Source organism: Opisthocomus hoazin, chromosome 28 (assembly GCF_030867145.1).
Source record: "Opisthocomus hoazin isolate bOpiHoa1 chromosome 28, bOpiHoa1.hap1, whole genome shotgun sequence".
Lineage (NCBI taxonomy): Eukaryota > Metazoa > Chordata > Aves > Opisthocomiformes > Opisthocomidae > Opisthocomus > Opisthocomus hoazin.
In genome coordinates, this window is record NC_134441.1 from 2,534,027 (window position 1) to 2,559,073 (window position 25,047).

General features: G+C 69.4%; 4 protein-coding genes across 5 annotated transcripts; 2 read left to right on the forward strand and 2 right to left on the reverse strand.

The window, feature by feature from the left end:
* Positions 1-2,114: 2,114 nt before the first annotated feature.
* LOC142364637 (glycerol-3-phosphate acyltransferase 2, mitochondrial-like) lies at positions 2,115-11,000 on the forward strand. Its single transcript, XM_075444551.1, has 25 exons — positions 2,115-2,228; positions 2,343-2,416; positions 3,131-3,241; positions 3,348-3,467; positions 4,816-4,915; positions 4,999-5,135; positions 5,300-5,393; positions 5,563-5,769; positions 5,852-6,061; positions 6,134-6,307; positions 6,407-6,537; positions 6,630-6,801; positions 6,901-7,135; positions 7,182-7,381; positions 7,498-7,664; positions 7,749-7,843; positions 8,011-8,081; positions 8,162-8,426; positions 9,644-9,792; positions 9,882-9,959; positions 10,037-10,168; positions 10,264-10,384; positions 10,517-10,570; positions 10,650-10,705; positions 10,811-11,000. The coding sequence occupies exons 1-25, from the start codon at positions 2,115-2,117 to the stop codon at positions 10,925-10,927; spliced, it is 3,384 nt and encodes a 1,127-aa protein (XP_075300666.1). The 3' UTR covers positions 10,928-11,000.
* An 11-nt stretch (positions 11,001-11,011) lies between these two features.
* LOC142364731 (oxaloacetate tautomerase Fahd2a, mitochondrial-like) lies at positions 11,012-17,307 on the reverse strand. Its single transcript, XM_075444835.1, has 8 exons — positions 17,216-17,307; positions 15,556-15,749; positions 13,945-14,161; positions 13,804-13,863; positions 11,558-11,717; positions 11,365-11,473; positions 11,190-11,277; positions 11,012-11,100 (listed from the first exon to the last, which is right to left on the reverse strand). Exons 2-8 carry the CDS (start codon positions 15,741-15,743, stop codon positions 11,038-11,040), a joined length of 885 nt encoding a protein of 294 aa, XP_075300950.1. The 5' UTR covers positions 15,744-15,749; positions 17,216-17,307; the 3' UTR covers positions 11,012-11,037.
* Positions 17,308-17,784: 477 nt separating this feature from the next.
* On the reverse strand, positions 17,785-21,538 carry KCNIP3 (potassium voltage-gated channel interacting protein 3). 2 transcript variants are annotated; one of them, XM_075444837.1, is made up of 8 exons: positions 21,295-21,538; positions 19,807-19,931; positions 19,644-19,713; positions 19,446-19,516; positions 18,894-19,001; positions 18,636-18,740; positions 18,479-18,541; positions 17,785-18,254 (listed from the first exon to the last, which is right to left on the reverse strand). In XM_075444837.1, exons 1-8 carry the CDS (start codon positions 21,395-21,397, stop codon positions 18,207-18,209), a joined length of 693 nt encoding a protein of 230 aa, XP_075300952.1. In that variant the 5' UTR covers positions 21,398-21,538; the 3' UTR covers positions 17,785-18,206. The 2 variants fall into 2 exon arrangements, with proteins under 2 accessions (XP_075300952.1, XP_075300951.1); XM_075444836.1 differs by having other exon boundaries at positions 19,644-19,931.
* Positions 21,539-22,916: 1,378 nt separating this feature from the next.
* Positions 22,917-24,629, forward strand: COX5B (cytochrome c oxidase subunit 5B). The gene is made up of 4 exons (XM_075444838.1): positions 22,917-23,027; positions 23,124-23,197; positions 23,291-23,390; positions 24,419-24,629. Exons 1-4 carry the CDS (start codon positions 22,934-22,936, stop codon positions 24,529-24,531), a joined length of 381 nt encoding a protein of 126 aa, XP_075300953.1. The 5' UTR covers positions 22,917-22,933; the 3' UTR covers positions 24,532-24,629.
* The last annotated feature ends 418 nt before the right edge of the window (positions 24,630-25,047 follow it).

The window sequence follows — 25,047 nt, forward strand, 5'->3', positions numbered from 1 at the left end:
TGTGAGCGGGGCCGGGGGGGGGGTCGGGAGGGCTCGGGGACCCCCCCCGAGGCTCTGCGGGGGCTGTGACCCCCCCTCAGGCCCTGGGGGGGGGGGGGCTGTGGGGGGGCGGGGTGGGGGTGTGGGTCTTGGGGGGGGTGTGGGGCCCGCGGGGGGTGTGCTACCCCCCCCCCCCCCCCCAAAGCCCTATAGGTGCTGTGGGGTGTATTGACCCCCCCAGACCCTGCGGGGTGTGTGACCCCCCCCCCCCCGGACCCTATAGGGAATGTGGGGCCTGTCTGGGGTGGGTTACCCCCCCCCATGGCTCTATAGGGGCTGTGGGGCCCACGTGGGGTATCTGACCCCCCCCCCCCAAAGCTCTACAGGGGTCGTAGGGTGTGTAATCCCCCCCCCCCAGACCCTATGGGGTGTGTGGGACCCATGTGGGGTGTGTAACCCCCCCCAGACCCTATAGGGAATGTGGGGCCCATGTGGGGTGAGTTACCCCCCCCCAAGGCTCTATAGGGGCTATGGGGTGTGTAACCCCCCCCCCCCCAGACCCTATAGGGAATGAGGGGCCCATGTGGGGTGAGTTACCCCCCCCCAAGGCTCTATAGGGGCTATGGGGTGTGTAACCCCCCCCCCCCCAGACCCTATAGGGAATGAGGGGCCCATGTGGGGTGAGTTACCCCCCCCAAGTCTCTATAGGGGCTATGGGGTGTGTAAACCCCCCCCCCCCCCCCAGACCCTATAGGGAGTGAGGGGCCCATGTGGGATGAGTTACCCCCCCCCCAAGGCTCTATAGGGGCTATGGGGTGTGTACCCCCCCCCAAAGCCCTGTAGGACATGGGGGGCCCGCGGGGGTGTCCCCTGCCAGCAGCCCCCCCCTCCCCCCCCCCCGAAAGCGAAGCCCCCCCCAGATCACGGCTTTCCACCTCATTCTCTCATCTTCCCCCCCCCGCCCAGGACCCTCGAGCATCCCTCCAGTTTGGGGGTACATCCCCCCCCCGCCGGCCCCCCACCCGTGCCAGCCGTCGCAGAGGTAGGTGACTCCCCGGGGACGCCCCGGTCCCCAAACAAGATGGGGGGGGTGACCCTGTTCCCCCCCACCCCATGGGCACCCCCAGGTAAACCCAGCTGGGGGGGTTTCACGCTGGGGGGGTCCAACCTCGCCGGCGTTTCCTTCCCTCCGACCTCGCTTTTCTTTACCCCCCCCCCAGCAACATTTTAAAACCAAATTATTATTCCTCCCCCCTCTCTTTTTTTTTTGGGGGGGGGGATAAAATTCCTGAAATTTCTGAAAAAAATTCCCCCTGATAAAGGGAGGGGGTGGGCGTGATGGAAAAGCCCCCAATACCTCGGGGTGGGGGGTGTCTCAGATCCAAGCAGCCCCTCACCCAGCACCGACGGGCATCGCCGGCAGCCCCCAGCCCCATTTTTTGGGGGGGGGGGGGGGGGGGCTGCCAGGATCTCAGGGTTTTTGGGGCGGGCTGCGGGGTTTTTGGGTGCAGATTGGCATCTCCGTGCCGGGGGGGGGGGTTGGTTGGGGGGGGGGGTGTGGGAGGGAAAAGTCAATCGCGGCGGCACCGGAGATGAAATTATTTTCCCGAGGGCTTTTGGCGCGTTGGTTGCTGGGTTGGGGGGGAGTTTTTTCCCCCCCCCATCTTTTTTTGTGCTATGAAGCATCCCCCGCCGAGGAGCGGGTCCCTGTGTGGGGTGAGGGGCTCAGTGCCCCCCCCCCAGCACCCCACATCACCCCACGGCGCTGCTTACGCCGTGGAAGGGTCTCGGTGGCTGCGGGCGGGGTGGGGGTCTGGGGTCCCGTCCCCCCCAGCTCTCGCTGACCCCCCCTCCATGTGTCCCCAAGCCGGGTCCCGCCGCAGGACCCCTGCCCGAGGCGCCCCGGGGTGCTGGTGCCGCCGGATCGGGTCCCTGTGCCGGGGGGGGGGCCCAGCCCCTTTGTGCCTCCCCCTTCGAGCCCGGAGAAATTTGCTTTATTTCTCCCCGGGAAATTGTTTTTTTCCTCGCCCGTGAGCACGTTTTGGGGAGAATTCCCCCATATTTGGTGTTTCCAGAGCCAGCAGGGTTTGTGCCGTGTCCCCCCCGCCCCCCCCCATCTCGATTTCCCGTTGCAGATGAAAACCTGGGTCTGCGATTCGGGCCAGAAACTGGAAATTTTCATCCCTTTCATGGGCAACTCCCGCCCGTTTTCGGGGCGCTGCTGCCAGACCTGCACCCCGAGGAGCTGGGTGAGAGCTGGGACCAGAGCCTGGGACCCCCAGGACGTCCCCATCCGAAGGGTCCCGTCCCCGGGGGGGGAGGGGCTGGGACCCCCCCCCTCCGAGCCCGCTCTCTCCTTCCAGGATGGCTTCCACCCCCAGCAGCTCTCGTCCCGCGGCTTCCGCGACGCCGGCCGGCTGACCGAGGAGGACACGCGGTGAGGCCGCCGGGGAACGCCGCCCAAACCGCTCTTTGGGGGGGGGGGGTTTAATCCCCCCCCCCAGGTTTATTCTCCTTTTTATCCAAATCCCCATGGAAAATCCCTTCCCTTGCTGCGCAGAAGCGCGGGGACGCCTCTCCGTCACCCTTCCCCCGAAATTAGTCCGAGAAGGGGTGACGTTAATTAAATTTGGGGAGCCGAGCGTTGATGACGGCGGAGGGGAGGGGGCTTGGGCTGTTCCCACGATTTGGGGTTGTTTTCTTTTATTATCGGTGTCCGGGGGCTGTTGGGAAGAGCTTGGCGGGGAGGGGGGCACCGGGGGTGTCTTCATTCTCCTCACCGGACGAGCTCGGCGCACACCCGGCCCCTCCGCCGGCCGCCCCCTCCTCATCCTCCCCGTGGGGCCGAGCTCCGGACCCCCGGCCGGCGGCAGCCGCCCCTTCCCACCGACGCGGAGCCCGGGAGCCTTTTCCTTGCTAAAACTCCACTGGTTTCTGTCCCTTTCGGGGAAAGTCCCCGGTTTGGGACGTCAGCAGCGTCCCCCGTGCCTTTCTAGGGAGGTTTCCTCCCCGCGGGGTGGCCGGGAGCATCGTTCCACTGGTGCCTCGACTTTCCCATCTGTGAAATGGGCAGAAATGATCTGGAAACCGGTTGGCGGGAGGCCGAGCGCCTGGGAAAAGCCTCTCAGCGTCGCTGCGTCTCCCTGCGCAGGTACCGGGGCTGGCTGGTCCGAAGGGTCTGCGGTCTCCTGGCTGTCTGGGGCTGGAGGGTCCCTGCTGAGACCCCCGGAGACCTCCCGGCGAGGGTCTGTCGCAGCAGGAGGTAGGTTTTGGGGAAGCTGGGGGGGGTCTGCGGGCTTGGCTTCGCCCCCCCCCCCCCCCCGGCAGGACCCGGGTGCCGCGGCCTCGTCCCCGAATCCCCTTCGCAGGGTACGGGACGTCGCTGCGCGCCGCCGGCGAGGGGACGGCGAATCCCACCGGCCGTGGAAGGAGCAAGCGCTGGAGATCCTGGCCGAGATCCAGGCGCCGCTCTCCCTGCTGACGCTCAGGTCTGCGCTCCTGGGGGGGGGCTGGGGGGGCCGATTCCCCCTGCGTGGGGGTCTCCCACCTGCTCCCAGAGGGCTCCCAGTTCCTGGCTGGGGCGTTCCCAGTCCCTTTCCTCACCCTGGGTCTCTCGTGCTCTGTGCAGGGAGCCCTTTCGGGTGGGCTTGGGGGGGCGGCTCAGCGCCCCGCTCCTGCGAGTCGTGTTTGGGGGGGGCTGCGCTGGGGTCCTCTGGGGGATGCACTGGGGTCCTTTGGGGGGTGTGCATTGGTCCTTTGGGGGGGCTGCATGGGAGTCCTTTGTGGGATGTACAGGGGTCCTTTGGGGGGGCTGCACGGGGGTCCTTTGGGGGATGTGCTGGGATCCTTTGGGGGGGCTGCGTGTGGATCTTTTGGGGGCTGCACTGGGATCTTTTGGGGGATGTATGTTGGTCCTTTGGGGGGGCTGCGCTGGGGGTCCTTTGGGGGGGATGAACTGGGGGTCCTTTTGGGGGAATGAACTGGGGGTCCTTTGAGGGGGGCTGCACAGGGGTCCTTTGAGGGGGGGCTGCACGGGGGTCCTTTGTGGGATGTGCTGGGATCCTTTTCGGGGGCTGCATGGGGGTCCTTTGGGGAATGCACTGGGATCCTTTGGGGGATGTACATTGGTCCCTGGGGGGGGCTGCACTGGGGTCCTTTGGGGGGGCTGCAGGTGGATCCTCTGGGGGCTGCCTGGGGGTCCTGCAAGGGACCTGTGTGCAGGGACCCCGGGGCTATGCCGGCAGGGCAGCTCCCGCCCAGCTCCCTGGGGATATTTCCCCCCAATTCCTTCCAGGAAACTGGGAGGGAGGGGAAAAAAAACCTCCCCCCCGGGAGGGGGGAAAGCAAAGCCAAGCGAGAGGGAACTGTTCCTCCCTCTCCCTCTCTCTGCTCTTTTCTTTTTTTCCTCCTGTCATTGAGAAATTGGCAATTAAAGGTTGCATCGCAGCCTAATTGCTCGTCTGATCGAGCTGTAATAAAAGAACCCTCTGAGCGGTCTGAAGTATTTAAAGGGAAGAAATTACCCGGGGGATGAAAGCCCGCGGATCCTTTCCGTAAACAGCGTGGGGGAGGACGGGGAGGTGGAGGGGTAATTGGCTTCGGTTGCCAGGGGGAGAGGGGGGGGTCTTGTCACATCCACCCTCTGGAGTTTTAACTTAATTTCGAATAAATCTGTTTATTTGCTCGAGGGGAGCCGAAAAGTGGGATTTTTTTGAGCCGAGCTTTCTCCCACAACCCCCCTTGCTGCCTGGGTGGGGAAACTGAGGCAGGGAAGGGTGGTCTCCGGGGTGGGGGGGGGTGTCTGGGGGGGTTGCTCACTCGCTGCTTTCCCTCCAGGCTGTGCAACTGGGTTCTGCTCAAGCTCCTGAACCGCCTCTTCCACAGCGTGCAGCTCCACCGAGGGCAGCTGGAGATGGTGCTGAGGGCCGCCGCGACGGTAGGGACCCCGGCGAGCCGCTCTCGGGACCCCCCCCCTGCGCCCCGCCGCAGGGCGCTGAGCCCCGTCTGCCTTCCTCGCAGCCCGGCGTGCCGCTGGTCTTCCTCTCGACGCACAAATCCCAGCTGGACGGGCCGCTCCTCTCCTTCCTCCTCTTCTCCCAGGGGCTGGGGGTCCCCAGGGTGACGGTGGGCGGCGGGGTCTGCAGCCCTCGGCTCCGGTAAGGCTCGGCAGGCGCCGGCGCGGGGCATTGGCAAAGCCCCCCAGCTGCGGTGGGGAACTGGGGGGGGGATTTGAAGAGCCGGTAGGAAAAAACCCCTCTAGCACTGGGACGTGGTCCTGTGCGAGGTGGGCGCCCACGGTGCCATTTTTTCCCCCCCCCAGAGCCTTGCTCGGCCGCCTGGGAGGGATTTTCCTGCCTGCGAGGATGGAGCGGAAGCCGGGGGACGAAGGGCTGGCGGGGGCTGTCCTGGCCGCGGTACGTCCAGCGCGGGACGCTGGCGGGGGCGAAACGTCCCCCCCTGAGCTCCCCCAACGCCTTCACCGGGCGCTCAGGGTGGCTCGATCGCCGTTCGGCTGCGTGGCGGGTGCCACGCGTCCCGGGGTGCCACCGGTGCCCCCCAGCCTCGCCCCGTCTCCCCCACCAGTACGTCGAGGAGGTGCTGAGGAGCCGCCAGCCCCTGCTCATCTTCCTCGAGGAGCCGCCCGCCGCCCGCTGCCTCTCCGCCGCGGCCCGGGAGTGGCTGGCCACGGTGTACCGAGCCGTGCGGGACGGCACCGTGCCCGACGTCCTCCTCGTCCCCGTCGGCATCGCCTACGACGTGGCCCCCGGCGACTGGCCCCGGGACAGAGCGGTGAGAGGGGGGTGGCTGCGGCCCCCCGATCCCGGGGCGCTTGCCTCCGTCGCCCCCCGTTAATGCTTTGGTCCCCTCCCAGCGCGGCGCTGAGCCCCTCGGCCTCGGCGCTTGCCTCTGGGCAGCGTGCCGGGCCCTGCGCCGGCGCCGAGGCTGCGCCCGCGTCGACTTCGCCCAGCCCTTCTCCCTGCAGGTACGGCTGCGGGGCCGGGGCGAGCCGGTGATCGCCAGGGGATCTGGTGACCCCGTCTCTGGGGGAGGCTGGGGGGATCTGGTGTTCTCCAGGGATCCGGTGACCCCATCTCTGGGGGAGGCTGGGGGGATCTGGTGTTCTCCAGGGATCCGGTGAACCCATCTCTGGCAGAGGCTTGGGGATCTGGTGTTCTCCAAGGATCCGGTGTTCTCCAGGGATCTGGTGACCCATCTCTGGGGGAGGCTGGGAGGATCCGGTGTTCTCCAGGGATCCAGTGAACCCATCTCTGGAGGAGCCTGGGGGGATCTGGTGTTCTTCAGGGATCCAGTGTTCCCCAGGGATCTGGTGACCCCATCTCTGGGGGAGGCTGGGGGGATCTGGTGTTCTCCAGGGATCCGGTGAACCCATCTCTGGGGGAGCCTGGGGGGATCTGGTGTTCTCCAGGGGTCCAGTGTTCTCCAAGGATCTGGTGACCCCATCTCTGGAAGAGGCTGGGGGGATCTGGTGTTCTCCAAGGCTCCAGTGACCCCATATCTGGAGGAGGCTGGAGGGATCCAGTGTTCTCCAGGGATCCGGTGACCCCATCTCTGGAGGAGGCTGGGGGGATCTGGTGTTCTCCAGGGATCCAGTGTTTTTGAGGGATCCAGTGAACCCATCTCTGGGGGAGGCTGTGGGGATCTGGTGTTCTCCAAGGATCCAGTGTTCTCCACGATCCCGTGACCCCATCTCTAGGGGTGGCTGGGAGGATCTGGTGTTCTCCAGAATCCAGTGAACACATCTCTGGGGGTGGCTTGGGGGATCCGGTGTTCTCCAGGGATCCGGTGTTCTCCAGGGACCTGGTAAACCTATCTCTGAGGGTGGCTGGGGGGATCTGGTCTTCTTCAGAGATCTGGTGAACCCGTCTCTGGGGGAGGCTGGGAGAATCTGGTGTTCTCCAGGGATCTGGTGACCCCATCTCTAGGGGTGGCTGGGAGGATCCAGTGTTCTCCAGGGAACTGGTGAACCCATCTCTGGAGGAGACTGGGAGGATCTGGTGTTCTCCAGAATCCAGTGAACCCATCTCTGGGGTGGCTTGGGGGGATCTGGTGTTCTCCAGGGATCCGGTGAACCCATCTCTGGGGGAGGCTTGGGGATCTGGTGTTCTCCAGGGATCTGGTGTTCTCCAGGGATCCGGTGAATCCATCTCTGGCAGAGGCTTGGGGATCTGGTGTTCTCCAAGGATCCAGTGTTCTCCAGGGATCTGGTGACCCCATCTCTGGAGGAGGCTGGGGGGATCTGGTGTTCTCCAGGGATCCAGTGAACCCATCTCTGGCAGAGGCTTGGGGATCTGGTGTTCTCCAAGGATCCGGTGTTCTCCAGGGATCCAGTGAACCCATCTCTGGAGGAGACTGGGAGGATCTGGTGTTCTCCAAGGCTCTGGTGAACCCATTTCTGGAGGAGACTGGGAGGATCTGGTGTTCTCCAGAATCCAGTGAACCCATCTCTGGGGGTGGCTTGGGGGATCCGGTGTTCTCCAGGGATCCGGTGTTCTCCAGGGATCCGGTGCCCCCATTTCTGGGGTGTCCGGGGGCTCGCCGGTGGGGTGCCCCCGGCCGCGCGCCGACCGGCTCCTCGCTCCCCGTCCCCAGGAGTTCGCGGCCAAGAACCTGGCCGGGACGAAGGCGCCGGCGCAGCGGCCGCTGCCCGCCAGCCTCGGCACGCGGTAAGCGGGGGCCCGAGCGGGGGGCCGGCGTCTCGCCTGCCCCCGGCCACGCGGCCTCACCCCGCGTCACCCCGCTGTCCCCAGCCAGCCGGACGGCGCGGAGGCCGCGGCGCGGAGCCCCGGCGCGGGAGCGGCGGACGAAGCGTTGGTGACGACGCTGGGGCTGCACGCGCTGAGCGGTGAGGGGCCGCGGGCGGGCGGGGGTCCGGCCGTCCCGCTGTCCGGGGCCACCCGGTACCGGCGCTTCGGGCTGGCGGCGGGGGGGGGGACATCGCTGGGGACGTCGCCGCCGCCATCGCTCCTCGTGGGGCTGGGGGCCAACGAGCGTCTCCCCCTCCCCGCGCAGACGGCGTCGCCTGCTCCGCCATCATGGCCGCGGGGATGACGGCCGCGCTGCTGCTGCACAAGCACCCGGAGGTGAGACCCGGAGGCCGCCGCGCTCCTCTTCCTCCGGAGGAAGGTTTCCGGAGCCTTCCTCCATCCTCCTCTTCCTCCAGGGCGTCTTCCTCTCCCGGCTGATGCGGGACTTCGCCTGGCTGCTGGAGGAGACCCTGCTGCGCCAGCGCGACGTCGGCTTCTCGGGGCGGCTCCGCGCCCTGCTGCGGCACAGCCTCGCCCTGCTGGCACCCCGCGTCACCCTCTACCGCGTCCCCCCCCTCGGCGACGTCCTGGTGGTCCCCGAGGCCTCGGCGGAGGCGCGGAGGGAGCTGGGCCGCCACGGCGCTGCCGTCCTGCCCGTCTTCGCCAGCGAGGCGGTGGGAGGTGAGGAGCGAGGGGGAGCGGTGACACCGGGGCGTTCGGTGACACCAGAGGTTGGTGACACTGGGGGGGGATTCGGTGACACCAGGGATTGGTGATGCTGGGGAGGTTTGGTGACACCAGGGACTGGTGACACCAGGGGATCGATGATGCCAGGGGGGTTCGGTGACACCAGGGATTGGTGACGCCAGGGAGGTTTGGTGATGCCGGGGGGGGGTTCAGTGACGCTGGGGGGATTCGGTGACACTGGGGATTGGTGACGCCAGGGATTGGTGATGCCAGGGGGGTTTGGTGACCCTGGGGGATCGGTGACACCGGGGAATTGGTGATGCTGGGGGTTCGGTGACGCCAGCAGGTTCGGTGACACCAGGGGGATTTGGTGGCACTGGGGGGGTTGGTGACGCCAGAGATTGGTGTCACTGGGGGGTTGGTGATGCTGGGGGTGTGTTTGGTGACATCAGGGATTGGTGACGCTGGGGGGGGGGTTCAGTGATGCCAGGGAGGTTTGGTGACACCAGGGATTGGTGATGCCGGGGGGGGGGTGTTGGTGACGCTGGGGGGGTGTTCAGTGATGCTGGGGGGATCAGTGATGCCAGGGAGGTTTGGTGACACCGGGGTGTTCAGTGATGCCGGGGATTGGTGACACTGGGGCGGTTCGGTGACACTGGGGGTTGTGACACCAGGGATTGGTGATACTGGGGGGGGGGTTTGGTGACACTGGGGGAATTGGTGACACCGGGGGGTTTGGTGACGCTGGGGGCTTCAGTGACACCAGGGATTGGTGATACTGGGGGGGGGGGTTCGGTGACACTGGGGGGTTCGGTGACACTGGGGGGTTCAGTGACACCGGGGGATTGGTGAGACCGGGGGGTTCGGTGACGCTGGGGGGTTCGGTGACACTGGGGGGGTTCAGTGACACCAGGGATTGGTGATACTGGGGGGGCAGTTCAGTGACAGTGGGGGATCAGTGACGCCGGGGGGTTTTGGTGACACCGGGGGGTTCAGTGACGCCAGGTATTGGTGACGCTGGGGGGGGGATCGGTGACACCGGCGGATCGGTGACACCGGGGGTTGGTGACACCGGGGGATCGGTGACACCAGGGATTGGTGACGCTGGGGGGGGGGGGGATCGGTGACACCGGGGGATCGGTGACACCGGGGGTTGGTGACACCGGGGGATCGGTGACACCGGGGTCCCGCCGCCGCCGCTCTCCCGGCAGCCTGCGCCGTCCGCGCCTTGCTGACGGAGATGGTGCCCTTCGTGGGAGCCGCCATCAGCCCCGCCGCCATCGTGCTCAGCCAGGCCGAGCTGCGCCGCAAGACCCTGGAGCTGCTCCAGCTGCTGCCCCCCGCCCTCCTGGGCTTCCAGGTAGGGGCCGGGGGCGCGGGGTGGCACGGGGTGGCTCGGGGTGGCATCGCCATCGCGTGCCCCGTCACCCCCGTCCCCCTCTCCCCCAGCCCTGCCAGCCCCTCGACCACCGCAGCCAGGACGTCGTGGACAAGCTGCTGCTCTGCGGGCTGCTGCAGGCTGAGGAGGTGGGTGCTCCCCCACCCCGAGACCCCCTCCCCGCGCTGGGGTCCCTGCGGGGTGACGTCAGCGCTTGTCCCCGCAGCCGGAGAGCGAGCGCTGGGCTTGCGACTTGGCCCCGCGGCCCTTGGGCAGGCGCCGGCCCGATGCCGGGCTGGACTTCACCGACAGCGAGGAAGAGGAGGAGGAGGAGGAGGTCTCCAAGCGCTGCTTCAAGGTACCTGGGGAGGGGGTCCCTTGGCTTCCCCCATGGCGGGGTGAGGATGCTCTCCCCCAACTCCAGCTTCCCCCCCTCCTCCCCCCCGTGTCCAGCTCAGCGAGCCCCAGGGCTCTCCCGGCTTCCTCCTCTTCCTCTGCCGGCTCCTGAGCCCCGTCCTGCGCACCTACGCCCGAGCCGCCGCTTTCCTGGAGCGACCCAGCTGGCCCCAGCGCGGTACGACCCCCCCCAACCCCCCCAGGAGGGAAACACATCCCCTTGGCTCTTGGGGAAACTGAGGCACGGCTGAACTCCCTTGGAGCGGGGGGCGATGGGGATTGACCCCCCCCTTCCTTCCCCCACCCCCAGAGGAAGCCTACGTCGAGGCGCTGCTGCGGTTCCTGGCTGAGGAGGACGGGTCGGGTGAGTCGGGGGGGCTTTGGGGTCAGCACCCCCCCCCTGAAGCCGGGCTGGGGGTGCTGACCCTCCCCTCCCCCCCCAGAGCACCCCGACAGGAGCCTGGCCCTCAGCTCCCTGCAGAGCTTCAAGGAGATGGGGGTAAGCGCTCCCCCCTCCACCCCCCACCCCCCTGGCATCGCATCCCCCCCCCCCCGGCATCGAGCTACCCCCCCCCCCCCCGACGCTCCTCTCCCCCCCCCTCAGGTGCTGGAGGAGGTGGGGGACCCCTGCGGACCCCTGCTCCGTCTCGCCCAGCCCTTCCGCTCCCGCGCCGGGCGGGCGAAGCTGGAAGCCTTCATCCACCAGTTCACCCAGTGCTGATAAAGCGGGCAGCGGGGCAGCCGGCTCGTGGATTTATTGACCCCCCCCCCCCTCGTCTGCGGTGGGGGGGCTTTGGGGGGGCTTTGGGGCGCGCCGCGGCGTCTCGGGGTTCAGACCACCTTGTTGCAGATGGTGCCCAGCTCCTCGATCTCGCACTGCACCTCGTCCCCTCGCTGCCGGCGGCACGGGGACGGTGACGGCGTGAGGACCCCCACGGGGGTCCTTCATCTCCCCCCTGCCCCCCCCCCGCCATTCCCCTCACCTTGAGAAACACGGGGGGCTTCTGAAAGACCCCCACGCCGGGAGGGGTTCCCGTCAGCAAGATGTCCCCGGGGACCAGCGTGACGAAGCTGGGGAGGGGGACGCGGGGGTGTCAGCTGTGGCCCCCCACCCCCCCCACTCACCGAGACCCCCCGGGACCCCCCCCCGTCACCCACCGGGAGACCCAGGCGACGAGCTGGGGCAGGGGGAAGAGGAGCTGGCGGGTGCTGCTGTCCTGCATCAGCCGCCCGTTGACGCTGCAGCGGATCCGCAGGTTGTGGACGTCTGCGGGGACGGAGGGGACGCGTGGCAGCGGGGAGGGGGACGCGGGGACACCCCCCCCGACCCCGTCCACAGCCCTGTTGTCACCTGCCACCGCCTCCTTGGTGACCAGGGCCGGGCCCAGGGGACAGAAGGTGTCGAAGGTTTTGCCCAGCAGCCACTGCCGCCCGTTGCGGCCCTGCCAGTCGCGGGCGCTGACGTCGTTGGCCACCGTGAAGCCCGCGACGTGGTCCAGGGCCACCGGCTCCTGGGGGGGCACGGGGACCCCGTGAACCGGGGGGGGGGACACAGAGACCCCAGGGCCACTGACTCCGTGGGGGGGGATGAGGGGGACCCGCTGAACCGGGGTGGGGAGGATGCAGAGACCCCAGTGTCAGTGGCTCCTTGGGGGGGGGCACAAGGGGGACCCACTGAACCGGGGTGGGGGGACACCGAGACCCCAGTGCCACTGACTCCTTGGGGGGGGCACAAGGGGGATCCGCTGAACCAGGGTGGGGGGGACACAGAGACCCCAGTGCCCCTGACTCCTTCAGGGGGGACAAGGGGGACCTGCTGAACCAGGGTGGGGGGATGCAGAGACCCCAGTGCTGCCAAATCCTTGGGGGGGGGGGACAGTGGGGACCTGGTGAACTGGGGTGGGGGGACACTGAGACCCCAGTGCCACTGACTCCTTAGATGGGGAGGGACACACAAGGGGGACCTGCTGAACTGGGGGGACACACACACACATAGAGACCCCAGGGCCACCGACTCCTTGGGGGGGGGGGACAAGGGGGACCCACTGAACCAGGGTGGGGGGACTCAGAGACCCCAGGGCCACCAACTCCTTCAGGGGGGACAACGGGGACCTGCTGAACTGGGATGGGGGGACACCGAGACCCCCATGCCACTGACTCCTTGGGGGGGGGCAAGGGGGACGCAGAAACCCCACTGCCGCCGAATACTTGGGGGGGAGAACAACGGGGACCTGCTGAACTGAGGGGGGGGGGGACACAGAGACCCCAGTGCCACTGACTCCTTGGGGGGGGACACAAGGGGGACCCACTGAACCAGGGTGGGGGGGATGCAGAGACCCCAGTGCTGCTGAATACTTGGGTGGGGGGGGGACACAACAGGGACCCGCTGAACCGAGGTGGGGGGGGACACAGAGACCCCAGGGCCACCGACTCCGTGGGGGGGGATGAGGGGGACCCGCTGAACCAGGGTGGGGAGGATGCAGAGACCCCAGTGTCAGTGGCTCCTTGGGGGGGGGCAAGGGGGACCCAATGAACTGGGGTGGGGGGGACACCGAGACCCCAGTGCCACTGACTCCTTTAGGGGGGACAAGGGGGACCTGCTGAACCAGGGTGGGGGGATGCAGAGACCCCAGTGCTGCCAAATCCTTGGGGGGGGGGGACAGTGGGGACCTGGTGAACTGGGGTGGGGGGACACTGAGACCCCAGTGCCACTGACTCCTTAGATGGGGAGGGACACACAAGGGGGACCTGCTGAACTGGGGGGGACACACACACATAGAGACCCCAGGGCCACCAACTCCTTGGCGGGGGGACAAGGGGGACCCACTGAACCAGGGTGGGGGGACTCAGAGACCCCAGGGCCACCGACTCCTTCAGGGGGGACAACGGGGACCTGCTGAACTGGGATGGGGGGGACACCGAGACCCCCATGCCACTGACTCCTTGGGGGGGGGCAAGGGGGACGCAGAAACCCCACTGCCGCCGAATACTTGGGGGGGAGGACAACGGGGACCTGCTGAACTGGGGGGGGGGGACACAGAGACCCCAGTGCCACTGACTCCTTGGGGGGGGACACAAGGGGGACCCACTGAACCAGGCTAGGGGGGATGCAGAGACCCCAGTGCTGCTGAATACTTGGGTGGGGGGGGACACAACAGGGACCCGCTGAACCGAGGTGGGGGGGGACACAGAGACCCCAGTGCCACTGACTCCTTGGGGGGAGCACAAGGGGGATCCGATGAACCAGGGTGGGGGGGGATGCAGAGACCCCAGTGCCGCTGACTCCTTGGGGAGGGCACAAGGGGGACCCACTGAACGGGGGTGGGGGGACACCGAGACCCCAGTGTCACTGGCTCCTTGGGGGGGGGACAAGGGGGACCCACTGAACCGGGGTGGGGGGGACACAGAGACCCCAGTGCCGCCGACTCCTTGGAGGGGGGGGCACAAGGGGGACCCACTGAATCGGGGTGGGGGGGACATAGAGACCCCAGGGCCACTGACTCCTTGGGGAAGGGGGAGAAGGGGGACCCGCTGACCGGGGGTGGGGGGGACACCGAGACCCCAGCCTCACGGAGGGGGGGACAGCAGGGGGGTTACCTCGATGTGCCGCCCCTTCTTCCCGATGATGGCGGCCAGCTCCACCTCCCAGTCCACCTCCTGCGGGGAGACAAGCGGGGTGCTGGGGGGGGCTGGGAGGGCCCGCACCCCTTTTTTTTGGGGGGGGGGGGGGTTACTCACGCTGCTCTCCTCGGGGTGCACGATGTCGTCGAAGGGCCCGGTGACGGCGCTGGGGAACTTGCTGAAGATGATGGGCTCGGCGGGGACGCGGGCGCCCTGCTCCCGGCAGTGGTCGCGGTAGTTGAGCCCCACGCAGATCACCTTCTGGGGGTCCCCGACGGGCGCCAGCAGCCGCACCGTCCCCCGCGGCACCCGGTGCCGGCCCGAGTCCAGCGCCCTGCGGGGTCGGGGGCCAGCGTCACCGCCGCGCTGGGACCCCCCACCCACCCGGCTTCGCTCAGTGGTACCTGCCTGCATGTGGTGGCACCCACCTTCGCGCGGTGGCACCCACCTTCACGTGGTGGCACCCACCTGCACGCGGTGGCACCCACCTTCACGCGGTGGCACCCACCTGCACGCGGTGGCACCCACCTTCGCGTGGCGGCACCCACCTTCGTGTGGTGGCACCCACCTTCACGCGGCGGCACCCACCTGCACATGGTGGCACCCACCTTCACGTGGTGGCACCCACCTTCACGCGGTGGCACCCACCTTCACGCGGTGGCACCCACCTGCACGCGGTGGCACCCACCTTGGCGTGGTGGCACCCACCTGCATGTGGTGGCACCCACCTTCACGCGGCGGCACCCACCTGCACATGGTGGCACCCACCTTCACGCGGTGGCACCCACCTTGGCGTGGTGGCACCCACCTTCACACGGTGGCACCCACCTTCAGGCAGTGGCACCCCCCTGCACGCGGCGGCACCAACCTTCATGTGGTGGCACCCACCTGCACGCGGTGGCACCCACCTTCACGCGGTGGCACCCACCTGCACGCGGTGGCACCCACCTGCACATGGTGGCACCCACCTGCACGCGGTGGCACCCACCTGCACGCGGTGGCACCCACCTGCACATGGTGGCACCCCCCTGCACGCGGCGGCACCAACCTTCATGTGGCGGCACCCACCTTGGCGTGGTGGCACCCACCTTCGCGTGGCGGCACCCACCTTCGTGTGGTGGCACCCACCTGCACACGGTGGCACCCACCTGCACATGGTGGCACCCACCTTTGCGCGGTGGCACCCACCTTCGCGGGGTGGCACCCACCTGTACGTGGTGGCACCCACCTTTGCTCAGTGGCACCCACCTTCACACGGTGGCACCCACCTTCACGCGGTGGCACCCACCTTCACTCAGTGGCACCCACCTGCACATGGTGGCACCCACCTTCACGCGGTGGCACCCACCTTCACTCAGTGGCACCCACCTGCACATGGTGGCACCCACCTTCACGCGATGGCACCCACCTGCACGTGGTGGCACCCACCTGCACACGGTGGCACCCACCTTCGCGTGGTGGCACCCACCTTCACGCGGTGGCACCCACCTTCGCGTGGTGGCACCCACCTTGGCGTGGTGGCACCCACCTTCGCGTGGTGGCACCCACCTTCACATGGTGGCACCCACCTTCGCGGGGTGGCACCCACCTGCACGTGGTGGCACCCACCTTCGCGGGGTGGCACCCACCTTCACGCGGTGGCACCCACCTGCACGCGGTGGCACCCACCTTGGCGTGGTGGCACCCACCTTCACGCGGTGGCACCCACCTTGGCGTGGTGGCACCCACCTTTGCGCGGCGGCCAGGCCGCTGGGGCCGCTCTCCAGGAAGGCTCGCATGGAGCGGGGCAGCCCCGGCTCGGCCGCGGTCAGGTCCACCACGTCCCCCCCGATCCCTTCTTCCAGCCCCAGGCGGGGCTCGGGACCCCCGGCCCCCCGGAACCGCACCAGCCGCATGGCCCCCGCCAGCCGCTGCATCCGCGTCTGCCGGGGCACCGGAGCGTCGGGATCCAGCGCCCAGCGGATCCCGGCACCGGCCGTGGCGCCCACCCTGGGTTTTGCCCCCTGTGGATGGGTCCCTCCCGTGCAGGGGGGATCCCTGGATCCAGGGGGGGGGCAGATGCCAGCGTGGGGCAGACTGGGGACAGCGGATCCCACCCAGCGGGGCAGATCCCAGCCCCGATCCCTGGGATGGCAGCAGATCCCTCCCGCGGCAGGGAGCGGATCCCGGCACAGGACGGATCTGGGGGGGATGGGATTCCCTGCCCCCCCCCGGGCAGACCACCTGATCCCACACAGCGCAGGTCCTGGGGGGTCCCCACAGCCCCGATCCCGGGGATCCCCCCGATCCCGCACAACCCCAGTCCCGGGGGCTCCCCCCGATCCCGCGCAGTGGGGATCCCTGGGAGATTCCCTCTCGTGGGCCCGCATAGCCCTGATCCCGGGGATCCCCCCCCCCCAGCTCCCACACAGTCTTGAGCCCCAGGATCCCCCCAGTCCCACAGGATCCCCCCCCCCAGATCCTGCACTGCTCCGATCCCACAGGAACCCCACCCCCCCGCCCCAACCCTGCTCAGCCCAATGCCAGGGATCCCCCGATCCCAAAGGATCCCCCCGATCCCTCACAGCCCCAGACCCAGGAGATCCCCCCCCAATCCCTCACAGCCCTGATCCCAGGGGATCCCCCTGATCCCAGGGGACCCCCTGATCCCGCACAGCCCCAGCCCTGGGGGATCCCCCCCTGACCCTGCTCAGCCCTGATCCCAAGGGACTCCCCGATCCCACACAGCCCCGATCCCAGGGACCCTCAGATCCCAGGGCCCCCCCCGATCCTGCACAGCCCCAATCCCAGGGGACCCCCCGATCCCTCACAGCCCTGATCCTAGGGGATTCACCCCGATCCCAAGAGACCCCCTGTTCCTGCACAGCCCCGATCCCAGGGGACCCCCTGATCCCAAGAGATTCCCCCAATCCCATACAGCCACGATCCCAGGGACCCTCAAATCCCAGGGGACCCCCTCTGATCCCTCACAGCCCCGATCCCAGGGGATCCCCCCGATGCCAAGAGACCCCCCCCCAATCCCGCACAGCCCTGATCCCAGGGGATCCCCCATATCCCAGGGGGCTCCCCCGATCCCAGGGGACCCCCACATCCCAGGGGATCCCCCCGATCCCACACAGCCCTGATCCCAGGGGATCCCCCCGATCCCAGAGATCCCCCTGATCCCAGGGGACGCTCAGATCCCAGGGGACCCCCCCTGATCCCTCACAGCCCCGATCCCAGGGACCCCCCCGACCCCAGGGGATTCCCCCCAATCCCTCACAGCCCCAGACCCGGGGAATCCCCCCCCGCCCGATCCCGCGGTGCCCGGACCCGGCGGTGGGGGGGCAGAGGGGATTCCCCGATCCGGGTGGGGGGGGAGGGGGGCACAGGGGATCCCCGGTGCCACCTGCGTCACGTGCCGCGTCACTCCCCTCCCGGCACGCGCCGACCCCGCGGCCACCAGCCCGAAGGTCTCCGCGCCGAGTCCCCGCCCCCCCCTCGGGCCGACCAATGCGAGCTCGGAGGGGGCGGGGCCTCCGCGGCGGCGCAGCCAATGACAGCCGGCAGCGCTCGGCCAGCCGGAGGGGCGGGGCGGCAGGCGGCGTTGCTAGGATACGGGGAGCGGCCGCCATGACAGCGCCGCGCCGCCATGACAGGGCCGCCATGACGGCGCCGAGGCCGGGAGCGGCGGAGCCCCGGGCCGGGAGCGAGCCGGGCCGAGGCGGCTGCTTCTCACCTGGATTGCACGGAAAGGCGCGAGTGGGTGAGCGAGCGACGGGCGGCGGCGGCGGGGTGGGCCGGGCCGGGGCGGGGGGCCGGCCGGGGCCTGCCTGAGGTGCGGCCTGGCCTCCGCGGCCCGGTCGTGAGGAGAAATAAACGCAGAAATAACCCGAATTCCCTCAGTAACCGCCGCGATCGCTCCCCGCCGCTCAGGGCCACCCTCGCCGGCCCCCCCGGAGCCGTCGCTTCCCCCTCGGCTGGGCGGGCGCCGCGTTGCCATCCCCGCATCGTCGCCATTTGGTTTATTTAGAAAAGAAACCCCTCCCCCCCTCACTCCTGCGACCGCCGGAGGGGAGGGGGGGGCCTCTCCCGTGGGTCCCCCCCGTAGGCGCCGTGCTTGGCGTTGGCCTTCGGCAGCGGCCGTTTCGTGGAGGGCCCGGCCCCGGGGGGAAAGGGGGTCCGGGATCCTCGCTTCGGGGGGGGTCTGCACCCCCCGGAATGGGCCCGTCGCCCGGGGAGGGCTCGGGCAGAACCGTCCGTGCGTCTCCGCGCCCCTCGTCACCGCCGTGCCGGGAGCCCGGCGGATTGTTTGCTGCTTTTCTGTTTAACCTCTCGTTTTTCTGAAATGGTAGGAAAAAAAGTTCCCCTCGGGCGCTGGCGGGGCCGGGTCCCGGGCGCTAGATCACGTTCTCGAAGATCTTCATGGAGCTCATGATGTCCTGGTCCTGGCCGGGGCGGGGGGGGAGAGGTCAGAGCCCCCTCGGTGCCTCCCTCCCGCCAGCCGCGGGGTGACCGGAGCTGCCGTCCCCTGCCTCTCCCCATCCCCCTCCCAACCCAGCGCGTGGTTTGGGGCTGTGACGAGGAGCGGGGTGACGGCTCGGAGGCCTGGCAGCGAGGAGGAGGAGGACGGCGGCCATGCCGAAGCCCCCCCCCCATCTGAACTCCTCACCTTCTGGCACGTCTCCAGGAACTCCTCGAAGGTCACCACGCCGTCGCCGTTCCTGTCCATCTTCTGCGAGGGAGCAGCGGGGGGGGGTCGGTGGGGATGTCCCCGTGACACCCCGGCATCGGTGGCCGCTGGGAGGGGACGCGGGGGCCGGTCTCACCTGGAAGAAGAGCTCCACGTGCTCGGCGGGCGCACTGTCCCTCAGGGTGGGCTGGGTGCAGCGTCCCATCATGTCGTAGATGGACTTCATGATCTCCAGCATCTCCTGCGAGGGGACAGGGTGACAAGAACCCTCCCAACGAGCGCACCAGCGGCCGCCGGCACCCGTTCCCACCGTCCCCGTCCCTCTCCGGGTGTCCCCCGCGACGCTCCCACCCTGCCCAGCCCCCCAAGTCCCCGTCCCCCCTCCCCGTGTCACCTCCTTGGTGATGTAGCCGTCTTTATTAATATCATAGAGGTTGAAAGCCCACTCCAGCTTCTGCCGCACCGTCCCCCGCAGCAAGACGGAGAGCCCGACGACAAAATCCTGCCGAGGAACCGCGGCCGTGAGCGGTGACGTCCCACCCCGGGCTCGGACCCGGGTCCCGTCCCCCGCCCGGCGCGGCCGTTCGCCCCCCTCCATCAGTGCCGCGGCGCTGCCATCGATCGCGGGTCGCCCCGGGGGAATTTTTTCCTATTGATCCCGTTTCTATTCTTGCTCGGCGCTATTTTTAATCACCACGGGGTAAAACCACCCCCCCCCGCCGCCGGCCGCCCGTGCCGCAGTGCCTGGAACTCTCCCGGCACCGGCTCCCGCCGCCGTCGAAGACGCCGAAGATTTTGGCCGTCGCCGCGCCGAGCTTTTATCCGAGGAGGAAGATCTGATGAATCACGCCGCTGGGCACGCCGACAGCCGCCGGCGGCTCGGGGAACACGGTGCCGGCACGGTTTTTCCCGGCGAGAAGCCGGGCGCGGCGCCGGGAACGCTCACCTGGAAGCAGAGAGCCCCGTTGCGGTCGGCGTCGAAGGCGTCGAACAAGAAGTGGGCGTAGGCGCTGGCGTCTGCGAGGGGAGGAAGGCGGCGGCCGGTGAAGCTTCCCCGGAGCCCGGCACGCGCCCGGATCGGGATTTGGCGGCGTCGCCGGACGCGGCCCCCCCGGGGCAGCCTCGGGACCCCCCCCCGACTCACCGCCTTGGGGGAAGAACTGTGCGTAGATGAGCTTGAAGGTCTCCTCGTCCACCAGGCCGCTGGGACACTCCTGGGGAGGAGAGCGGGCGCCCGGTGAACCCCGGCTCTGCCGAAACCCGGCGCTGGGGGCCGCGGCGGGGGTCTTCCCCCCCCCCCAACTCACGTTCTTGAAGCCGCGGTAGAGGGACTGCAGCTCCTTCTTGGTGAACTTGGTCTGCGCCAGCAGCTGCTCCAGCCCCTCGGGTTGGTGCCGGCCGGCCGGGAGCTCCAGCTCGGCGTCGCAGCTGTCTGCCGGGGGACGCCGGCAAAGACCCCCTCTCCGCGTCAGCCCGCGCTCCGTCCCACCCGGATCCCACCCTTCATAAAACCCAACCCCCCCCCCCCGATCTGATGCCGGACCCCCAAATTCCCCTCGTGCCGGGAGGAGAAGCGGGGAGCTCCAGGTTTCGCATCCCCAGGGAGAAGCCGGCGGTGCCGCCGACCCCGTGCGGCGCGTTCCCGGGGCGCGGAGCGTTCCGGAGCCGCCTCTCACCCCGACCCCGCTAATGCTCCCTCTCTCCCGCGCCCGGCCTGGCGGAAGGTAATTAATAAATGATGCCTCATTAATAATTCCAGCTCGGGAAGCCCCCGCGGACCCGTTCAGCGCCGAGACGGGGAGATCGGGAACTTCGAGCCGGGAAAAGCGGCACGGGGAGAGGCTCTGCCGTGCCGCAGCGGTAGGGACGCCCCGGGGAAGCCTGGGGTCCCCTGGGGGCTGCGGGGGGGGGCGGGTTGAACCCCCCCAGGACCCGCCGAGCCGGGATTGCCGGGGTGGGAAGGGGCAGCGCCGAGCCCCTCCGCCCGGCTGGGCTGGGCTTGGGAGTGGGGGGCTCCAGCGGCCTGGCTCAGGGGGGTTTTGGGGGTCAGGGGGGGGTTTGGGGGGGTCTCAGCGTTGCGTCTCAGGGGATTTTGGGGGTCGGGGGGGGATTGGGGGCCTCAGCGTTGCATCTTAGGGGGGGTTGGGGGTCGGGGGGGCCTCAGCGTTGCATCTTGGGGGGGTTTTGGAGGTCGATGGGGTCTTGGGGGGCCTCAGCGTCGCATCTCAAGGGGGTTTTGGGGTTGATGGGGGCTCAGCGTCACATCCTGGGGGGGTTTAGGGGTCGGGGGGGGCGTGGGGGGCCTCAGTGTCCCATCTTGGAGGGGTTTTGGGGGTCGGAGGGGGGATTGGGTGGCACAGCGTCGCATCTTGGGGGGGGTTTGGGGTCGATGGGGGATGGGGGTCTCCGGGGTCCCGTCTCCAGGGGGTTTTGGGGGTCAGTCAGGGCTGGCATCGCCCCTCAGAAGGGGTCTGGGGGGCCCTCTGGACTGGGGGGGCCCCCAGCAGCCCCTCAGGGCCGTGCTTTGGGGGGGGCTCGGGGAAGGTCAGAGCAGGGCTGGGCCATGACGCGGCAAGGGCGAGGGGCAGGGTGGGGGGCACCCCCAGCCCCTCAGCCTTCACCCCCAAACCCCCCCCCCCCCAACCAAAGCACCTTTCCGCCCCCCCGGTGCCCACCCACAGGCCCAACAGGTCCAGTGGCGCGGGGAGGGGAAGGCTGGGGACACCCCGGGGTGGGGAGGGGGGGGGGGGCCTGAGATTAATTAATTGGAATTAATTAATGAAGGGGGGGGTTACCTTCGGCGGAGATGGGCTCCAGGATGCCGAACTGCTTGAGGACGGCGATGAAGAGGAGGATGACCACGGCCACGGCGCACAGCTCCATGCCCTGGATGCCCATGGCCGGTGCTGGCAGCGGGGGCGGGGGGGGGGGAAAGGGGGGGTGTCCCCCCACCCCCCCAACCCCAGACAAGCGGGGCACCCCGGGGTGGGGGTGAGGGTGGCGGCAGGCGGGTGCCGTCCCGGCGAGCGCCGCGCGTCCGTCCGTCCGTCCGTCCGGCCTGCCCTCCTCCCTTGGCACGCGCCCACGGCCCCCCCCCCCGCTGCGACGCAGGGGTTGTTTTCCATCTTTTTTCCCTTCCCCCCCCACCCCCCCAAAGGAGGCCGGGGGTGGCCCCCGCCCCCGCCCGCCGCCCCTCGAAGCACCCATGGGTGCCCCCATCCAAACCGGGGGGGCCCAAACTGGCGCAGGCCTTAAAAATGGGGGGGGGGGGGGAAGGGTTTGGTCCGTGCTCCCCCCCCCGGGAGGAGGCGGGTGGTAGCGGCCCCCCCCCCCTGGCTGGGTGCCCCATGGGGGGGGTAATTAGCGCCGGGGTGGCTAACGAGGATCCGTGGGGATGAGTAAGCAGGGGGGGCTCATGGGGGGGGGGGTGTCCCTGTCCCCAGGGTTGTCCTGTCCCCATGGCTGGCTGTCCCTGACCCCCCAGGGACATCATCCCCGGCCCCCCCACTGTCCCCGGCCCCGGGGACATCGTCCCTGTCCCCCTGAGTGTCCCTGTCCCCGTGGCCCCAGGACATTGTCCCTGTGGCCCCCCAGGGTGTCCCTGTCCTCATGACTCTGGGGACATTGTTCCTGTCCCCCCAGTGTCCCCATTCCTATGGCCCTGGGGACATTGTCCCTGTCCCACCAGTGTCCCTGTCCCCCCCAGGGTGTCCCTGTCCCCGTGACCCTGGGGACACGATCCCTGTCCTCCTGAGTGTCCCCATCCCTGTGCTCCCAGGACATTGTCCCTGTACCCCCGGGGTGTCCCTGTCCCCATGGCCCTGGGGACATTGTCCCTGTCCCCCCGTTCCCCTGAGTGTCCCTGTCCCCGTGGCCCCAGGACATTGTCCCTGTGGCCCCCCAGGGTGTCCCTGTCCTCATGACCCTGGGGACATTGTTCCTGTCCCCCTGAGTGTCCCCATCCCTGTGGTCCGAGGACATCATCCCTGTCGCCCCCAGGGTGTCCCTGTCCCCATGACCCTGGGGACATTGTCCCTGTCCCCCTGCCCCCCCCAGGTGTGTCCCTGGCCCCCAAAGTGTCCCCGTCCCCCTGGGGTTTCCCCATCCCCATGGCCCTGGGGACATTGTCCCTGTCCCCGGAGTGTCCCCATCCCCACGGGGACATTGTCCCTGTCCCCCTGCCCCCCCGGTGTGTCCCCGTCCCCCCAAGCCCCAGGACATCGTCCCCGTCCCCCCGCCCCGAGTGCCCCACATGGAGGGGCGGGGCCGCACCGCCGGGGCGGAGCTTCTGCCCACCCGGGGGGGCGTGGCATGTTGCTAAGGGCGGGGCTCTGGTGGCCGGGGGCGAGGCGCGCCCCGCCCAAGGGGCGTGTCCCCGCCGCCACTTCCGGTTCCGCCGCCGGAAGCGCTGCCGCTCCCCCGGCCGCCGCCGCCATGGCCTCAAGGTTACTGCGGGTGAGCGCGGCCCTGCGGCTGCTGCCCGCCGCCTGCTCCCGCGCCGCGCCCGCCCGCCGCCTCGCCGCGCCCGGTGAGCCCGGGGGGGACCGGGGCGGGGGGTGCGGGGAGGGGGGGGGGGGGGCATGGCGGGGCCGCGGCCTCCCGGGCTGACCGCCGTGCCCCGCAGGCGGCCTCGCCAGCGACGAGGAGCAGGCGACGGGGCTGGAGCGGAAGGTGCTGGAGGCCATGAACAAGGGGCTGGTGAGTGCGGGGGGAATGCGGGGGGGGCGGGGCCTGGGGGGGCGGGGGGGGCCCTGCGGGTGCTCACCCCCCCTCCCCGTGCCCCCCCCCCAGGACCCGTACAGCATCCTGCGGCCCAAGCGCTACGCGGGGACCCGCGAGGAGCCCAACCTCGTCCCCTCCATCGGCACCAAGCGCATCGTCGGCTGCGTCTGTGAGTGTCTGTCCGTCCGTCCGTCCGTGTGGCCCCCCCCGCACCCCCCGGGCCGGCTCTGCCCCCCCCCCGCCTCCCTCCCTCCGCCCGTGTATCCCCTCGCGTCCCTCCGTCTGTCCCTGCTCCCCCTCCCTCTGTCCAGCTGTCTGCCTGGCCACCCCTGTCCCCTTCCGTCCATCCGTCTGTCTGTCCGTGTCCCCCCCTTGCCTCTCTCTCTCTGTCCGTCCATCCGTCCGTGTCCCCCCCACCTCCCTCTGTCCATCTGTGTCCCCCCTGCCTGCCTCCTTCCATCCATCTGCTTGTCCATCCGTGTCCCCCTCCATCTGTCTGTCTGTCTGTGTCCCCCTGGTGTCCCTCACTCTGTCCATCTGTCCGTCCATCCCCCCCCAGCTCCCTCTGTCCATCTGTGTCCCCCCCGCCTGCCTCCCTCCATCTGTCCGTCTGTCTGTCTGTGTTCCTGTGGTGTCCCTCCCTCTGTCTGTGTGGCCCCCAACTTCCCTGCCCCCATCTGTCCATGCCCCCCCACCTCCCTCTGTCCATCTGTCCGTGTCCCCCCCACCTGTGTCTGTCCTTCCATGTCACTCCCACCTGCCTCCCCCCATCCCTTTGTCCATGTGTCCCCCCAGCCTCCCTCCCCCGTCTGTCCGTCTGTCCCCCCTGCTTCCCTCCCTCCCCCTGTCCATCCATGTGTGTGTCCCCCCCGTCCATCTGTCGGCGTCCCCCACCTGCCTCCCTCCCGCCATCCGTCTGTCTGTCTGCGGCCCCCCTCCTCCCTCACTCTGTCTGTCTGTCCGCGGCCCCCCTCCTCCCTCACTCTGTCCGTCTGTCCGCGGCCCCCCTGCCTGCCTCCCTCCCTCCCCCGTCTGTCCATGTTCCCCCCCCCACCTCCCTCCCTCCCTCTGCCCCCCTCCTCTCCCTCCCTCCCCCCATCCGTCTGTCCGTGTCCCCCCCACCTCCCTCCCCCCATCCGTCTGTCTGTGACCCCCCCGTCCGTGGGTCCCAGCCTCCTCCTCCTCTTCCTCCCGCAGGCGAAGAAGACAACAGCTGCGTCGTCTGGTTCTGGCTGCACCAGGGCGAGGCCCAGCGCTGCCCCTCCTGCGGCGCCCACTACAAGCTGATCCCCCACCAGCTGCCCCACTGAGGGGGGGCCGCGCCCGCCCCCCCCCGCCCGGCCCCACTGAGCCCCCCCCTGCCCGGCCCCGCCCGGGGGCCCCCCCAGATAAAGCGTTTGTGTGTGGAGACCCCGACTCTGTCTGCGTGGGGGGGACGCAGCGCCCAGGGGTGCAGTGGGGGGGGCACATGGGCTGGGGGGTGGGGGGTGTAAAGCTGTTCCCATTCGGGGGGGTGGGGGGGATATGGGGGTGGGGGGCACTCAGGGTGGTGGGGCCGGGTTCACCGTGGTGCTCCCAGGTGCCCCCTGTGTTGCCGGGGTGGGTGCTGGTGCGGGCGGGTGCCCCCTCCCTGTGGGGTCCCCTTCCCCCCCCAGCTCCTGTCCCTGGAGGCCCCAGGGAGGGGTCCTGGGGGTCCCCGCAACAGCCCGGAGCCCGCCAGAGCCCCGCGGTGTGCCTGCCTTACCCCCGCGACGCGATGACGTCAGGCTGGGCCGCCATAACGTCATACCCCCCCCCCGCCGCCCCCCCATCCAGGCCGCAGCGGG

What these genes read in the sequence shown, in the direction of transcription:
- LOC142364637 (XM_075444551.1), top strand. Translation starts at nt 2,115, where the DNA reads ATGAAAACCTGGGTCTGCGATTCGGGCCAGAAACTGGAAATTTTCATC. An exon ending in GGGGCTGCACGCGCTGAGCG is followed by an intron (nt 7,844 to 8,010) that starts GTGAGGGGCCGC and finishes CTCCCCGCGCAG; the next exon opens with ACGGCGTCGCCTGCTCCGCC. An exon ending in CCGCCCTCCTGGGCTTCCAG is followed by an intron (nt 9,793 to 9,881) that starts GTAGGGGCCGGG and finishes CCTCTCCCCCAG; the next exon opens with CCCTGCCAGCCCCTCGACCA.
- LOC142364731 (XM_075444835.1), bottom strand. Translation starts at nt 15,743, where the DNA reads ATGCAGCGGCTGGCGGGGGCCATGCGGCTGGTGCGGTTCCGGGGGGCC. An exon ending in GGCCTGGCCGCCGCGCAAAG is followed by an intron (nt 14,162 to 15,555) that starts GTGGGTGCCACC and finishes CCGACCCCGCAG; the next exon opens with GGCGCTGGACTCGGGCCGGC. An exon ending in TGCACCCCGAGGAGAGCAGC is followed by an intron (nt 13,864 to 13,944) that starts GTGAGTAACCCC and finishes GTCTCCCCGCAG; the next exon opens with GAGGTGGACTGGGAGGTGGA.
- KCNIP3 (XM_075444836.1), bottom strand. Translation starts at nt 21,397, where the DNA reads ATGGGCATCCAGGGCATGGAGCTGTGCGCCGTGGCCGTGGTCATCCTC. An exon ending in ACAGTTCTTCCCCCAAGGCG is followed by an intron (nt 19,517 to 19,643) that starts GTGAGTCGGGGG and finishes CTCCCCTCGCAG; the next exon opens with ACGCCAGCGCCTACGCCCAC. An exon ending in ACGGCTACATCACCAAGGAG is followed by an intron (nt 18,741 to 18,893) that starts GTGACACGGGGA and finishes GTCCCCTCGCAG; the next exon opens with GAGATGCTGGAGATCATGAA.
- COX5B (XM_075444838.1), top strand. Translation starts at nt 22,934, where the DNA reads ATGGCCTCAAGGTTACTGCGGGTGAGCGCGGCCCTGCGGCTGCTGCCC. An exon ending in CCGCCGCCTCGCCGCGCCCG is followed by an intron (nt 23,028 to 23,123) that starts GTGAGCCCGGGG and finishes CGTGCCCCGCAG; the next exon opens with GCGGCCTCGCCAGCGACGAG. An exon ending in AGGCCATGAACAAGGGGCTG is followed by an intron (nt 23,198 to 23,290) that starts GTGAGTGCGGGG and finishes CCCCCCCCCCAG; the next exon opens with GACCCGTACAGCATCCTGCG.